The sequence below is a fragment of the Acomys minous genome, assembly GCF_964271855.1.
Source record: "Acomys minous genome assembly, chromosome: 10".
Lineage (NCBI taxonomy): Eukaryota > Metazoa > Chordata > Mammalia > Rodentia > Muridae > Acomys > Acomys minous.
The window spans coordinates 44,758,639-44,774,677 of NC_140491.1; the positions used below are offsets into that span (position 1 = coordinate 44,758,639).

The following is a 16,039-nucleotide window of genomic DNA, read 5'->3' on the forward strand; positions in this document are numbered from 1 at the left end:
ACAGCATATGTTAGGGCCTGTGACCACTGACAGCGGTTCAGCTTCAGCGAGGCCAGTGCCGCCTGAGACAAATGTGTCTCCGAGAATTCTGAGCAGGGTTCCCACCATCCCCTCTTACAGCACCTCACAGAACTCAGGGACACAAATCTAGTTCACTGTAAAAGACACTACAGAGGACAGAGGTGGAAACATCTGCTCTGGTCAAAAAGTAAAAGCCGATTTTAAAGGAGTTGTGGCGCCCGCGCCACCGCGGTACCCAGTCGAGGGCAAGGGGCTGCGGATTTAATTCATACACGCACTCGCGCAATAACACAGCGAGTCCTTCCTGCTCATGGAGCAGCAGCCACAGCAGCAGCTGTGGCAGCGGTTTATTATTCTCGTCCCAGAGTTTCAAAGAGCCTTCTTATAGGCAGCAAAACAGGAATCCCCCTCCCAGGTAAATCCCTCAAGAGGTAATCTCACTCAGGAGAACAAGTCTTGAGGAAGGGAGGGGCGTGTTCTCAGAGCAGTAAACACGACTAGCTAACCAAGATAAACACAGACGTGGAAGCTGCTAGAAACAGGACATGAAACAGCAAGACAGGCAGGCAGCCCAGTCCTACAGGAGTCATTTCTATGTCTGCATTTTTCTGTTGTCATTACTTCTTTTTTTTTTTTTAAAGATTTTTATTTATTTGCTATTATGTATATAATAACGCTGTTGCATATACACATGCGTGCCAGAAGAGGGCACCAGATCACATTATAGATGGTTGTGAGCCACCATGTGGTTGCTGGGAATTGAACTCAGGATCTGTGGAAGAGCAGTCCAGCCCCGACATTGCTTCTTTATCATGATTCCTGGTGATGCTTTTTAGAATTATTTACAGGATCCTCATTGTCAGGGAGAGAATGGGGATTAGGAGAAATTCTTTCCAGAGTACAGAGTCATTCATAAGGGCGATAGCCACTCCAAGCTCACAGAAGATATCTTTACCCCTAAGTAGACATGCTGGTGCAACCTGTATATGTTTTTACTGTTTATTTTTTAAGGTGTGTGTGTGTGTGTGTGCGTGTGTGTGTGTGTGTGTGTGTGTGTGTGTGTGTGTGCGCGCGCGCGCGTGCTGCATGCACCCACACAAATGTTGGCTGCGGGTGTCACAGCGTATATGTGGAGGTCAGCCACCACTACAAAACCTCTGGACATCAGACTAAGGTATCTAAGCTTCTACAGCAGGCACCTTTACTAGCTGAGCCATCTTGCACTGGCCCCACAGTCTATATATTTTTAAAACATATATTTTGGATTTCCAGTCCATAATTTTAACCCTGCCACCCCCCTGCTTAAGTCCCCTTCTGTAGCACTGTGGGGCTGCTGGGCACCTCAGCCCTTGGGGCCATTCTGAAGTTGTCTGGCTCGTATCCGCCATCGAAGCCCAGGGCATCACCGCCACCACACTCACCAGAACCTTCGCCCATGCCCCTGGGCTGGACAACTCCTTCCAACCTGGGAAGCATTTCCGCCGAGTCCACAGCAGATGACCACCACATTCCTGCTGCAGGACCCATGGCAGGCTCAGGGGAGCCTGTGGAAGACGATGGCTCACTGAGTCTGCCACCGGCTTCCCTGGGTGAGGAAGCCCTGATGATGAGCAGCCCTGAGGAGAGCTGGCCCCCTCCCAGTTCCTCTGATGCCTTTGATGGTAAGTTACCACCATCACATTATTATTCTTTGTAACTAGGCACCAGGCTCACCTGGGAAGAAGTGAATCTTCTGGGTCAGGTTTGAAGTCATTCCCTTTGTCCTGCGTTGTAGAGCACTGTGTTCATGCTCCATGCAGAGCCCAACTTCAACCTCACAGTAATAAGACAGCATTTTGTTGTTGTTATCTTGAAACAGGTTATAATGTAGCCCAGGCCTCCAGTTCCCTATGTAGCTAAGCCTGGCCTTGAATTCCTGATCCTCCCACCTTCACTGTTAAAGCACTGGTCTTATTGGCATATGCCACCATGTCCCAGCTTAGAGATAGTTTGTTCTTGAACCAAATATGAGTGACAGTGGTCCAGGGATACAGATGAAGATTGCCCTTAATAATATGTTCCTCAGTGGAAGTAGTCACTTGATATTTTATTAGTTATACAACAAAGAAAGTTATACCAACTACTTTGGCGGGACCCACCAACTGTTGGCATACAGGGAAGTGGGGAAAAGGCTTATAGACTTTGGACCAACAACAGTTTTAACAGTGGACTGTAGCAAATAGTTGTCTGCTAAGAATACATTTTAAAGGTTTTATGGATAGCCAAAAAGTCATTTAGTCAGATGTGAGAGTGGACAATGAATGACAATGCAAGGAGACTAAAAATAGTTTGGCTCTGATCTGAAAAATTCTAATTCTCCACAATCATGAAGCTCTAATCCTACAGCCTGACAATAATTTTTGGAGGGTGGGGAGAGGGCTTTAGTCTACAGCATTTAGCACTCACTAATTGTGTCTTCAAATAAAATATTTTTTTTCCTCTTGTATAGATTTTGAAGCCTATTATGGTGACATCCAAGAAGCAGTGCCATCCCTAGGAAGACAACCAGGTGACTACTTTTAGGACTGTTCCCATGAAGAGGAACCGTGCATCCAGGCTCGCTGTGCACCAGCCCTCCTAGGTTTATGCTTTGCATCAAGGTCACCTGTTAATCCCCCAGGGAATTCTCAAAGGGAGAATGTAAACAGCTCTGCATGGCACAGCCTGGCATAGATCTCAGTCCTGGATCACTTACTGCCATACATCTTGAGTGCTATGCTCCCAAACTCTTAGTGGCCTCAGGACCAACCGTAGACAATCCAGATCCAAGCTACCTTGCATAGTAGCCACCTGTCTAGCTGGCCTCACTTAGTGCCATTTCCAACTTGGCTCCTTGTTGATCATCCATCTTGCAGGACCCCCCTCCTTCCTCACTTTGAAGTCTCCCTCAGCCCTGTGATAATTCCCTGTCAGCTCATTGTTTAAACCTCGTGTGTGTGTGTATGTGCGCGCGCGCGCGCATGCGCACACGCGTGCGTGCAGGTGACTTCTGGACCAATGATGTCTTTCTGTGTTTGTCTCATGTACAGATGACATCTTCACAAAAGCTTCAGGGCTAGTTTATTCTTGTGCCCCCAGAACCATCTTTATGTCCAGTGCATCCGCGAACACAGGATGATCAGTTTCTCACATAAATAGATGGGTGGTCATTAGTGACCTATGTTTCTGAAGAATAGATGGATAAGGAGTGAACACTGGCTCTACCTGAAGGGACTCTGGCCAGTTTGAAAGTGTTAAGCGTGGCTCTGGCAGGCCTTGCCCTTCTCCCCCATTCCCTCTGCCTTGCTAAAACAAAACAAAACAAAACAAAAACAAACAAATCTTAGATTGCACTCCCTAAGCTAGCCACCAAGGTCTATTTTATTCCCTTTTCTGGCCATTTCCTCCTCCTGAGGCTGACTACCAAGGTCCAGATATCAAAGTATTGAAGTCCATCAACCAAAAGCCTCTTTTGGCTCACCTAGTTAGGATGCTCAATTAAAGGTAAACACCTCATCCTAGCGCAGGTTTCCCCTTTACCTTTATAAGCTACCATTTTCCCTATGGGCCACTTCTGTCTCCTCTTTATCCAGAGAGAGTCCTTTGTCAAATGCCCCTTCCCCTATCTCTTGTTCCCTTCCCCTTCTCCCTCATCCTCCATCTCCTGTCTTTGTCCCTTATCCTGGCCCTCTGGCCCTCTGGGGCAAATACATCTCCTTTGTGCTGAGTCCTTGGTCTTGGGTGTCCTGAGCCTATACTGATCTCTTACACTATCTTTCTAGTGAGCAGATGGATAATTGGAGAACGCTGTGTCTACCAAATGACTAGGCAGGTGATTCATTTGTTGACTGAACAGGCAGTCAGTCTGTTTATCTTTTGAGTGAATAAATGGGGGAAATTAATGTGTTGGTCCTCTGATTCACTGTGTTTTCTTAGATGGTTGTCTCCAGCTGCCTCTGAGTTATAGTTCCTTCAGTCCCTCATATTCTCTCCTGTGTGTCAGACTTCTTCTTATGAGGTAGTCTTCATGGGCAGTCATAGGAGGAGGCAGAAGAGAGGCCCGGGAAAACAAAGTGTATTATGGCCACAGGTCCTAGGGACAAAGATGTGGCCTTCCACTCAGGCCCTTGTGAGGAAGCCTCAGGAGAGTGTAAGCCCCCAGCTTCATTAGGGTTTCCAAAAGAGAAATGAGATGAGCAACAGGTGCCTCTGGATCCAGCCGTCTGGATAGTTTCAGTGGGGTGTGAGCAGTGTGGTTGATGCCTAGTAAGGGATTGGTACTTGGTTGCATGGCACCCGGCCCTGGGATGGGTAAGAAGAAAATTGTTGCCCCAAGTGTACAGCAGGACAGAAAGGACCTGGCTGTGGATCTGGTACATCTGATCCTGGCCAGGTCCTCCGTATTGCTAGGGATTGGTTAGATCAGGAGGGCTGGCCTCTTTCAAGCCAGGAAGGTGATTTTTGCTGCTCTTTGACTCATTTGTAAGATACTGGGACAGTTTCATTGGTTGGCTCTCTTGTTAAGGTTTGTTTTGAGTCGTGGTTTCATGGAGTTTAGGGTGTGGTCGCTTGGTCCCATGCTTCTGGGCAGAAAGTCATATCAGTGGTAATGTGTCTCCAGGGAGTTTTCACTTCGTGGTGGACAGGAAGCAGAGGCCAGATAGGGAGAGACTAGGGACAACATGTTTCCAAGGAGCCACACTCAGTGAGCTTTTCCCAGCTGGGTTCTGCCTTCTAAATTTTCCAGAACCTCCCAAAGTAGCACCTCCAGCTGGGGACCAAGCATTTAACATGGAGACGTGAGGGTAACTTCATATTCAAACCGTAGGAATCATATAAAGATGAAATTTATAATACACACACAGGTGTGTTTTGGGGCTCCTGCTTAGGTGTGTGTTAGGTGCCGAATCAGTAATGGCAAATGGACAAAATAGACGCCTTTTTATCCTGTTCATAGTATGGCTCTTACAGGCGTCATCCTAATTCCTCAAGATTTGTTGTTACTGGGTCTTGTTTCTGTGGCCTTCTGTGAAGTCTTTAGTCAGCCCTTGCACTGTCCCACTCCATTCCTCCTCAGACTGTGCAGTGGCTTTCTGCCTCTGCCGTCATGCCTGCTGCCTGTAGTCACACCTCTACACAACAGCCAGAGGCCTTCCTGCCACTTACAAGACAAAAATTTCTGCCTGTGGCCACAAGCGTTGTCTCGAGCCTCACTGCCTACGTTCTGGTCCCCTTTCCCTTCCTTCAGCCACTCACAGGGGATCATTTCTACCACTGTTGGTTTCTACTCAGCCTGGAAACTTCCTCTAAGATCTTCACTGAGCTCATCCTTTGCTCTGAATCCCTGCTCACAGCTGCAACAGAAGCCCCCCTCCCTTCTGTTCCCCACACTCACTTTCTCTGTGAATCTGCTGTATTTTTTCTGTCATTTATGATTACCTGACCTTGTATGATTAAATTCCAGATCACAAGGTGGAAGAAAAGAAGGGATAGAAGAAGGGTGGGAGAGAGGGAGGGAGGGAGGGAGGGAGGGAGGGAAAGAAGAAGAAAGGAAAGTAAAGAAAGGAGCTAAGGGGTGGTTGATTATAGGACAATCAGGCATTTTGCTTGAATATTCATACTTACGGAAGACATTGTTTTAGATGTGCCACATCTGGTAGCCACAGAAATAGGTATTAACATCAACTTTGAAGCATTCATTCATCACAAGACTGTGACTTTTTTCCTTTCTCTCCTTTGGCATGATTTATCTTCCTAGGGACCAGTATCAACTCCCATGAATCAGAGCCAAGCATGAGTGCTGACGAGAGTCCCAGTTACGGGGACAACCTGCTCGGGCCTTTCCTCCACACAGGCAAAGCAAAGCCAGCTCTCATGATTGACTGGCCTAAGACCCTGGTCAGCAAAGCTGTCTTCCATGGCTACACCTCATCAGGTATGAACACGCTCTTTGTACCTTGTAATTCACAGCCATTGTCGAAGAGTTTGGGACTAAACCTTCAAGTTCTCCCAAGTCTTTGGTCTTAAAGAATGAGTCGAACCACATAGCATTTTCCGTTCATGTTTGCCCTTCTGTGGACAACAGCCCATGGCTCCTTCTCTAAGGATGAAGCCAGCTTTGGATGTCCTCTAGGAGTCCCCCGCTGCAGATCAGCAGGGAGCTTCGAATCTGGCTGCCACCCCAACACATGGCATCCATCCACTCTATGACCTCGCCTAGAGCAGATGAGCCATTTACATGAACAGATCAAGTAAAGCTGACCCAGTAGGGAAGAGAAACTTTAACCTTTCTCTCCTCCTCCACCCCCACTCCCTGCATAGTCATGTTGGTTTGTCTGCTCTGGTGAGTCGCTGCCTTTCTGAGTACAACGGGTGAAATGATCCCCTGTGAGTGGCTGAAGGAAGGGAAAGGGGACCAGAATGTAGGCAGTGAGGGCTGAGACACGCCTGTGGCCACAGGCAGGAATTTTTGTCTTGTAAGTGGCAGGAAGGCCTCTGGCTGTTGTGTAGAGGTATGACTACGGGCAAAAGGCTTGGCAGCAGAGACAGAAAGCCACTGCACAGTCTGAGCAGGAATGGACAGGGATGGTGCGAGGGCTGACTGAAGGCTTCACAGAAGGCCATAGAAACAAGACCCACAAGCCTCTTAGGAAAGCTATGGGTTTCAGTTTCACACTGTTTTTATTATTTTTTCTTTCTCCTTGAACTTTCCAATCACCAGACTTGGGTCTTAGGTCTCTCCCAGTTTTAAATAAGGCTAAGTAGGATGGGTCAGCTTACCCTTGCAGGGCCGAGTTAAGAAATTTTCATAGCCAACTCTCTATAAAAACTCAATATATCTATCACTCCTTAACAGAGAAGTCAAATTTATAAAAATAAAAACTCAAACACCAAGCTTACTATAAAGGCACAAAATGAGATCTTACCAGCATCTGTTTATTGCTATGGAAATCTACTTTTTTTCTGAGCTGAGGGTGACTGGTCCACTGCTTGTCTTGGGTGAGGATGGCCTAGTAATGAGAATTTGGGCTCTTCAGTGAAGGCTCGTAACCAAAAGACTAGTGTCTTTCCCTAGTATGAACGGAACATGTAACCAGGGGATTATTTACCTGACCCCTTGGAGCAAAGGTCCTCACTCCTGGGAGCTCACTGACTGCCACTTCCATGTGGACATTTCCTCTTCCGTAGGTATCATGGGATCAGCTGTGACTATAAAACCATTCTCACTGAGTAGCGGCGAGACGTATGTCTTACAGGCTTCTGTAGGTATGTCAAAGTACAAGTTGGATCTGGCATGGGGAGTCATGAAGGCTTGGTCTTTGTCATATGTTTTCCTCCAAACAACAGTGACTCCTCACTTGATCTGGATGCTACCCCTCTCCTTTCTCCTGCTGCCACCACCCCATTATTTGTTACTCACGTTGGTTGCTGTGATGTTCACCTTCCTAGAGAAACGCCAACCAGATGTCATTGCCATTTTTCTGAGTGCTCAGTGTGGGCTGGAACTTACACACAGGCTTACCCTGCCCAGTGTCCCCCAAGTCTTTCTACATCTTTTGGGTCACTTCTAAACATTCCCCTATTTCTGGAGACTTTCAGTCCCATTTAACAAGCTAAGAAGAGTCAATCTATACAAAGAACTGTTCTTTGATCCTCATTTTCACATTCACTGGAGCCCACGATGAGCCGGACAGAGTGACCCAGCTGTAATAAGAGCTTTTGGGAGGCAGACGGGTGAGGATTGCAAGTTCAAGGCCAGACTTTTATCTCAAAGCAAAAACAGATAAGCAAAACTTACTGTGAAGTGCCAGTTGCCTCCTGTGTTTTGCATATACAATGCCCAAGGAAGAAACACAAGGCTGGTTGTTTTCCAATAATTCACAGACAGGCTGTTCTGGATTCTTACTGCTGCCATAAGGCCATGCCTACCCTGTCCAGATACTAAGGCCTCGGTCCTTGCTTCTGCCCACAGAGAGACAATGCTTGCCTCTGTTATAATGAATGCCTTTGCTTTTTAGTTGCTCATGTGCTGTCACTGTTCCCCCGAAGAGTTCTCAAAGGCCATGCACCTTCTTGGTACAGGAGACCCCTGAGAGTCTTTCCATGGTCCCAGGGTCCCGTTCACCTGGGAGAGTTGAGCTCAGGCTCCAGGTGTCCTGCTTGGCTATCACTCAGTCCTCACAAAGCCTCCCTAACAGCTTCGCTTTCCTGTGGTCTTCCCATCACACATGGTACCCTATAGCTGTCCTTCCCTGCGTCCCTTTCTTAACCCAGTATGCAATTTATATCTCAGAGTTGTTAGCCCAAACTGCATCTTCTGCATCTCTCTGGTCAGCAAGGCAGAACTAGTCACCCCATCCTCTTGGATCTCACTTGGGTTGAAGAGCCTACTTTCTATGCCTGATGTAGCCATGTCACTGTGAGATAGGAAGCACAGGCAGTGGTCCAGCCTGCCAGAGGCCACATGACCAGTCCCCACAGGGCCTGATGAAGGATCTTGACAATGTGATATAGAAAGCTTCAACTCATAATTTGTCCTAAGAATATATTCCTTTAAAAATTATGAATGATAATGATCATTTTAGGGCGATTAATAAGGCAGAAAGTAAATGACGTGATGATTAATTACTGGGGAGTAATAATTATGCTCATTGTACATTTGCTCAGAGAATTCTTTGTTGGATTTTTTTTTAATAGCAGATTCTAGACAAAAGCTGAGGACATGGGAAATTGTGTGTGTGTGTGTGTGTGTGTGTGTGTGTGTGTGTGTGTGTGTGTGTGTAATTCCCCACTGTTGCTCTTTATCCTGGCTGATATCTCTACCCTGTCCTTCTCTTAGCTTCAAAGCATGCTTTACTAGGCAAAGCTCAGCTTTACATACCAGTCAACCAAGCTCCACAGGACATGTCCTGTCAGGTGCGGCCCCACCGTGGTATGGAGGCCCATACCATCTTCAGTGTCTTCTGCATGTCAGGGAAGCCGGTATGTGAGAACCCTTGTCTGTTTTGAGGGGTGCAGGCGGCCACAGCTCTTGAAAGGCACAGGAGTTCATTACATGGCAGGCTGCAGAGCTGCCCTGCCCTGCAGTGTGGAAAAGTTGCTCCTACATTAGTCAGGGCTTCCCCTACTAGGGAGAGCAATCTCCTCATCAGAAGGGGGGAGGGGATCCTTGGAGGGCTTTGTTACCAAGTCGGGAGACTCTGTTACCTCCAAGCCTACAAGTAGGGATTGGGGACTCAAACTGAGTCCCGTCACTCAGTCCCATCCCCAGGACACTTCTCTGACCCACACTTGACCTCTTTGCCCTAATTTGGGCAACGAAGAAGTCACTCTGACTTTTTTGCACAGTCTTTTGAGGTCTTGAGGAGAATCAGGTGGGAAGGAACTAAGGCTCCCTTGAGGTCAGGTGGCAGCACAGTAGGACACTAAATTTTCAGTCACTGACCTCTAGCTATGGACACTACCTGTCCCTATCCTGTTTTGCCATGTTCCTGCTCAGAAACCTGCCCTCATGCACAGAGAAGTCAGGCCTGGGGCCTCAGCTTCTAGCCCAGGGGATCTCAGTGTCCCCACCTGACCCTCATGCATACAGCATGCCAATCTATAGAGAGCTGAGATACAAGGCTGCTGTCACCGTGAGGGCAGTGCGAAAGTCTGATTTGCAAATGTTACAGCAGCGGTTCTCAACCTTCCTGATGCTGCAACCCTTTAATACAGTTCCTCATGCTGTGGTGACCCCCAACCATAAAACTGTTTTCATTGCTACCTCATAACTGCAATTTAGCTATGGTTATGAATCGTAATTAAGTATCTGTGTTTTCTGATGGTCTTAGGCGGCCCCTGTGAAAGGGTCATTCAACCCCACAAACGGGTTGCAACCCACAGGTTGAGAATGACTGTTAGACGGTCCAAAGACAAAAGAGCTAGCTGACCCATGGTGGATTCCTGCTTCCTGTGAGAAGCTCCTTGGCTTAAGAGCACAGCACTGAGAAGCCTCTCTCATGTGCATGTGGTGAGGAGGAGCATCCCGGTCTGGGCTGCAAAACAAGACCAACAGTCGCCATGAGGGCAGAGATGTGTAGTACTGATTGGTGATTCCATCCACAGCATGTTCATCTTCCTTATCTTCCTTTGTTTTTTTTTGTTTTGTTTTTTGTTTTTTGTTGTTGTTTTTGTTTTGTTTTGTTCCCATGGGTTGGATCATAGGACTTCCATTATGAATTCCGTTATCAGATAGGAAACACCTCCTCACACTCTCTGTACCTCGGACAAGATACCCAGTATTATTTTTTGCTGCCAGCTGGGGAGATCTCAGACAGTTACAAAGGTAAGTCACAGTGTCACCCATGTGACTAAGTATGCCTATTTACCCCTCCAACCTTTCCTCCTGGTTTCTAAAAACTACAAATTATTAAAGTGGCCTAGAAATTAAAATAATTGATTCACCTCAGTAAATATAGACTCACCATCTGTCTTTTAATACAGAAAGGGTACTGGAAACATCATCAACAAATTGGGATTTTTATATCTGGGTTTTATTTTGGTTTTTAAGCTTCTGTATGATTCCAATGTACAGTCCTGAATGAAAGTCAGTAATGTAGAAGTTGCTTTCATTTGAGATAGTAAGATGATTTCAGCCCAAAGTCTAAACTGGTTCATCTAACCCAGCAGTTCTCAACATTCCTAATGCTGTGACCCTTTAATACAGTTCCTCATCATCTTATATTGCATCTGAGGTTGAGTTTTCCTAAAGCCAACAAAGCAGAATAACCATCACAGTAGGCAATGCTGAAGGTCTTCAGCCATACTAAAATTGCATCCATCTGCTTCTAGACATTTTTCCTCATAATGGCTACTTATGCCAAGCACCACTTCTTGGTGGTGGCCAGAAGCCTATCTTAAGAGCTGGGTCAAAATGGGATTAGCCTTAGACAAGGATGCTCAACCTGTCAAGGATGCATCTGTCTTATGGTGTAGGCTACATTACCCTGACATGTCCCTTACCTGAGAGCCGCACATAGAGGCATGAGAACTTCTTTCCACCAGGCAGTCATAGTTCACAGGGCTAGACAGATGTCTAAGTAGGAAATCTTGAGTCAAGGGTCTCAGCACCACGTTGGAATGAAGAATGTCTTGACATAAATTTATAGAACCAAATCTTAGGTCACAGGCCTGGGATGTTGTTGGTTAAATGTTGCTCAAATCCGTCAGACATGTGATATGAGCTAGTATGTGTTGTTTCATTAGATCTCAGTAAATATCTGAATTCACATTTTACAACCAGATAAATATGAGCAACAAAGCAAAAATAAATGCAGTACAGTGGACACTTAATGTTCCTTATCTCATCCCATCTTTTGCATGAGTGAATATGGCACAGAGTTACAATGTCAAATTAAATTATCTAAAACCTGCTCCTTCTCTCTCCTCTCTCTTGATTCACAGCACATTTTCTGCAGTGGGTTACTTATTAAAATTGGAACTTCCAGGGATCCAAATAATCAATCACTGCTGGCTCAGAATCTTCCGAGGAGGGTAGAGCCCAGCATTTCAGCTTCCCAATAATTGGGATACACATGTCCCCAGCTGATCTCATCACACCTTTGGGCAGTGGTCCTCAACCTTCCTAATACTGTGACTCTTTAATACAGTTCCTCATGCTATGGTGACCTCAACCAAAAACTCTTTTGTTGCCACTTCATAGCAGTGATTTTGCTTCTGCTAAATAAAATTTAAGGAAAATATCTGATATTCAGGATATCTGATATGTGACCCCCTTCCAAAAAAAGTCTCCACCCACAGGTTGAGAACCACTGCCTTTGAGCCTTTGTTACATAAAGGGATTCCTAGACCTATTCCTTGCTAGATACACACAGATATTTCTATGTAAACTTCCCCTCAGAATTCTTCCTTATTTTTTTTTCTGTTAAATCTGCCTCCATCATTTCCAAACTAGTTGAAACATAACGCTAATACTTAACTGCCCATCGCAGAGTCTGGATTACACACCCTATGGCCCTAGTACTTTGTTTTAGCACTCCTTGTGTTTTTGGTGGACAGGGACACTTTGAGGGACAGACATGGTCCTGCCTACCATCACCTTGTGAATGGACGATGACTTATTCCTGTCCTCTGCAGCACATGGTGATGACATCCGCCTGCCTGTCCTCTATGACACCCCCTGTCTCCCTGTCCGATGAGCATTCACTGGCCTTACTTTGGTGCTCAGATCTTAGGTTGGGCTGTAAGATCTCTCCAGAAGGACAGAAGAACCCTGAGGTCTTGTCTTATACTCTGCCTAATTTTTTAAAACCTTGTAAGCAAGCCATTACCTTGGGGCGAGAGAGATGGCTCAGTGGTTGAAAGCATGTGCTACTGTTGAAGACCCGAGTTTGGTTCACAGCACCTAAGTCAGGTGACTCACAACTGCCTCAGCTCCAGGGGATCCAATACCCTCTTCCAGCCTCCTACAGCACCTGCGCTCACATGTACATACCCTGACACAGGCATACACACACACACACACACACACACACACACACACACACACACACACACACACTCTTAAAAGTCAATCTTTATAAGACAAAAAAAACCCAAAACCTCCCAAAATACTATGGGGCTTGACCTTAAGCATGGGTTGTATACCCAAGGAGACGTTGTTGAACTGCTCTTTCCTCTGTAAGCGGTTATCAATTGGAGATAGCTTCTGGGTTAGGGATCAAGGCTTGTGTTCACTTCTTCTTGGTGCTGAGATGCATCGGGCTTAGCCCTGTGCATCTCACCACAGCCATTGTGAGTTCATATTGTGAGACAATCCTATTGTGTCTAAAAGGCTTTGTTTCCTTGGTGTCTTCCATTCCTCTGGCTCTTACTCTCTTTCTGCCCCCTCTTTCACAGGGTTCCCGGAGCCCTGAGGGGAGGGATTTGATGGAGACCCCCCCATATAGGACTGAGTGGTCCAAGGTGGCTCACTCTCTGCATGTTGTCCACTTGTGGTCTCTGTTTGTTCCCATCTACTGCAGGAGGAAGCTTCTCTGTATGCCTGAGCAAGACACTAACCACTGAATACAGCTTTGTCTGGGCATTTCTGTTTCTTTCTTCTATATTTTTTATTTTACCTTATAGGTCTTTTGCTTATATATTATGCTTTCTGGTTTTGTGTTTTTCTGAGATACCTATGTGTACAAATGTATGTCTCTCTCTCTCTCTCTCTGCATCTATATGTGTTTCTTGTGCTCTTTCTCTGATGTTTTTTTTTTCTGTTCGTTTGTTTTGTCCTATTTTTCTTTTTCTTTTATTCCTTTCTCTTTCTTTCTTTCCTTCTTTCTTTCTTTCTTTTAGATGCCTGTTTATTTTCCAGTGAGAGGGAGTGATGGTATGAATTTGGGTAGGTAGGGAGGTGGGAAGAAGTTAGGGGAAGGGCAACTATAATCGGAATATATTGTATAAAAATATATTTTTCAATAAAAATAAATCTTTAAAAGAAAAAAAGAAAAAGCCATCACTACCATAGCTCATAGTTTTTCTTAACAGAGATCCTATTTACTAGTTTGTTGGTGTCCTCACTGTGCACAATGTGGGACTTGGCTTCCCTGAGTTTTGCCAGCACCCTGCACCCCATCACAATCACCCATACTACACAGCTGCTGTTGGTGTACGAAGACACTTCTCCATGGCTATGTGTCTAGGATGACCCTCCTCTGTCATGTTCCTTCACAGTCATTGTTTCTACTGAGATCACAGACGGCCAAGGCTCCAAGGTGCAACCATGCACTGTGGCGGTGACTGTGCTACCCCGTTACCATGGGAATGACTGCCTTGACAAGGACCTGTAAGTAACAGGATACAGCGAAGACACCCTACAGCCGAGTTTGTGTTCCCTGGTGAGATGGCAAACAGCTACTAAAATAACAAGGGTAATTGATCTTCCCATGCCATGCAAAAGCCGCAGTTTCCCATGACCACCCTGTTAAGTGCCACATGCACGGCAGTGTACATGTGCTTCTGGATCCATGGGGGGTTCTTTCTCTTCTTTTTACAACATGTTTTAAAGATTTATTTTATTTATGCACCTTTGGGGGGAAATGAGGAGTTGGGGTCAGAGCTCCACATGTGTGGGTGCCTGAAGAGCCCAAAAGAAGGCATTGGACCCCTGAAGCTGGAGAACAGGCAGTTCTGACCACCCTGCATAGGTACTGTGAGCTGAATTTGGGTCTTCTGGAAGAGCAGTAAGTGGTCTCAACCCTTCAAACAGTTTAATTGAGGTATCATTGACGTATCATATAGCCCATCCACTGGCATTCCTCACACTCACAGAGCACTGTGGTGTGTAGCATGGTCCAGTCTGGGAACATTTGGTCATCATAGCATCTTTGTACTAAGCAGCAGTCACTCCTGCATCATCACCCTCAACTTCTACCTCCCAGCCCCCAAGAACCAAAATCTACCTTGTGTCTAAAGATTGGCCTATTATAGAAATTTCATGGCAACCGGATGAAGAAAAAAGAATGTGATCTTGAGAGTGTTTTTCTTCATCTCACATATGAATATCTTTGAGTTTCATCCATGGTGTGGTATGGGTTGGTACCTCATTTTTTTTTTTAGTTGCCAATGCTTATCGTATTGTCTCGTTCTGTTCACTCTTTGAACGTGTGGAATTGCCTGTATTTTATCTGTAGTGAGTCAGGTTATTATGAAGATTCTCATGTTAACTTTGGTGCGCATGGCCATTTTAATTTCTCAGAGGTAGAATCACTGCCTCATATGGTATCTCTTGCTTGGCACTTCTCCAGAGTGCCTGCATCACTTGGTATTCCCATCAGCACCAGCTGAGGTGAGACACTTTTCCTCTGTGCTAACTGTGCTGGGAGACTGAAATCATCTGGGAAGAGGAAACTGGCTGAGAGAATGTCTCCATCCAGTTGACCTGTAGACAAGCCCCTGGGACAGTCTCATGATTTATGATTGACGTGGGGAGGCCCAGCCCACTGTGAGTGGTACCCCACCCCTACCCTGGGCAGGTTAGTCTTGGGTTCTGTAAGAAAGCAAGCTGTGCAAGCTACTGGGAGCAAGCCAATGAACAATCTTCTTCCACAGCCTCTGCTTCAGTTCCTGCTTCCAGGTTCCTGCCTTGAGTTTCTGTCCTGAATCCCCTCCATAATGGACTGTGACATGGAAGTTGTTAGATGAAATAAACCCTTTCCTCCCCAAGTTGCTTTTGGTTAGTGTTTTATTATAGCAGCAGCAAGCACACTGGAACAAACCATAAATGTTGTAGTGCATTCTTGATTCTCATTTCTTTTTATTTGACAGATCTGGGTATCCCACCATGCCAGCCTTATGCTTCCTTGACTGCTCTAGTTTTGTAATTTTTTTCCTTTAAAAATGTTTTTTAATTTTTTTTTCAAGACAGGGTTTCCCTGTGTAGCCTTGGCTGGCTGTCCTAGAACTCACTGTGTAGACCAGGCTGGCCTGGAACTCACAGAGATCTGCCTGCCTCTGCCTCCCGAGTGCTGAGATTAAAAGTGTGGGCCACCATCATTTATTTTTATTTTTGTTCTTCTCCAGTATTAGGTATTGAGCCCAGGGCCTTGTTCATGAGGGCCACTATACCACTGAACCACATACAGTGCCTTGTAGTAAACGTTCCTTGTAGTTCCTTATCGTAAATGTTAAGGCTGAACTCGCTAACTTTCTTCCCTTCTAAGACTGACTCTTCCAAACTCCTCAGCATTCCAGCTTGACTTTTAATGTCAACCAGTTAGTTTTTGTAGGAGCAAAGCAGATGTGTTGTGTGGTTGGCCTTGCTCTGGCTTAGTCTTCCCTTGCCAGAACTGTGCGCCAGGGTGCTAGACACCCGCTGAAGGGGATATAAAAATCAAAACACAGCAAAATCCAGCTGGGATTTTCATAAGGACTTTGTTGACTCTGTAGAGCAGTTTCAGTAATGTGATCTAAACAATGTTAACTCATCCAGTTCACAGACACGGGATACCCT

General features: G+C 45.8%; 1 protein-coding gene across 1 annotated transcript in view; it reads left to right on the forward strand.

Annotated features, from left to right (window-relative positions):
• PKD1L1 (polycystin 1 like 1, transient receptor potential channel interacting) overlaps positions 1-16,039 on the forward strand; it is a 129,827-nt gene that overhangs the window by 33,353 nt on the left and 80,435 nt on the right. The window contains exons 15-21 of the mRNA XM_084800090.1: positions 1,329-1,682; positions 2,510-2,569; positions 5,798-5,974; positions 7,228-7,305; positions 8,879-9,021; positions 10,246-10,366; positions 13,762-13,873. Coding sequence (XP_084656216.1) covers positions 1,329-1,682; positions 2,510-2,569; positions 5,798-5,974; positions 7,228-7,305; positions 8,879-9,021; positions 10,246-10,366; positions 13,762-13,873 — 1,045 coding nt within the window. The remainder of the gene's footprint in view (positions 1-1,328; positions 1,683-2,509; positions 2,570-5,797; positions 5,975-7,227; positions 7,306-8,878; positions 9,022-10,245; positions 10,367-13,761; positions 13,874-16,039) is intronic.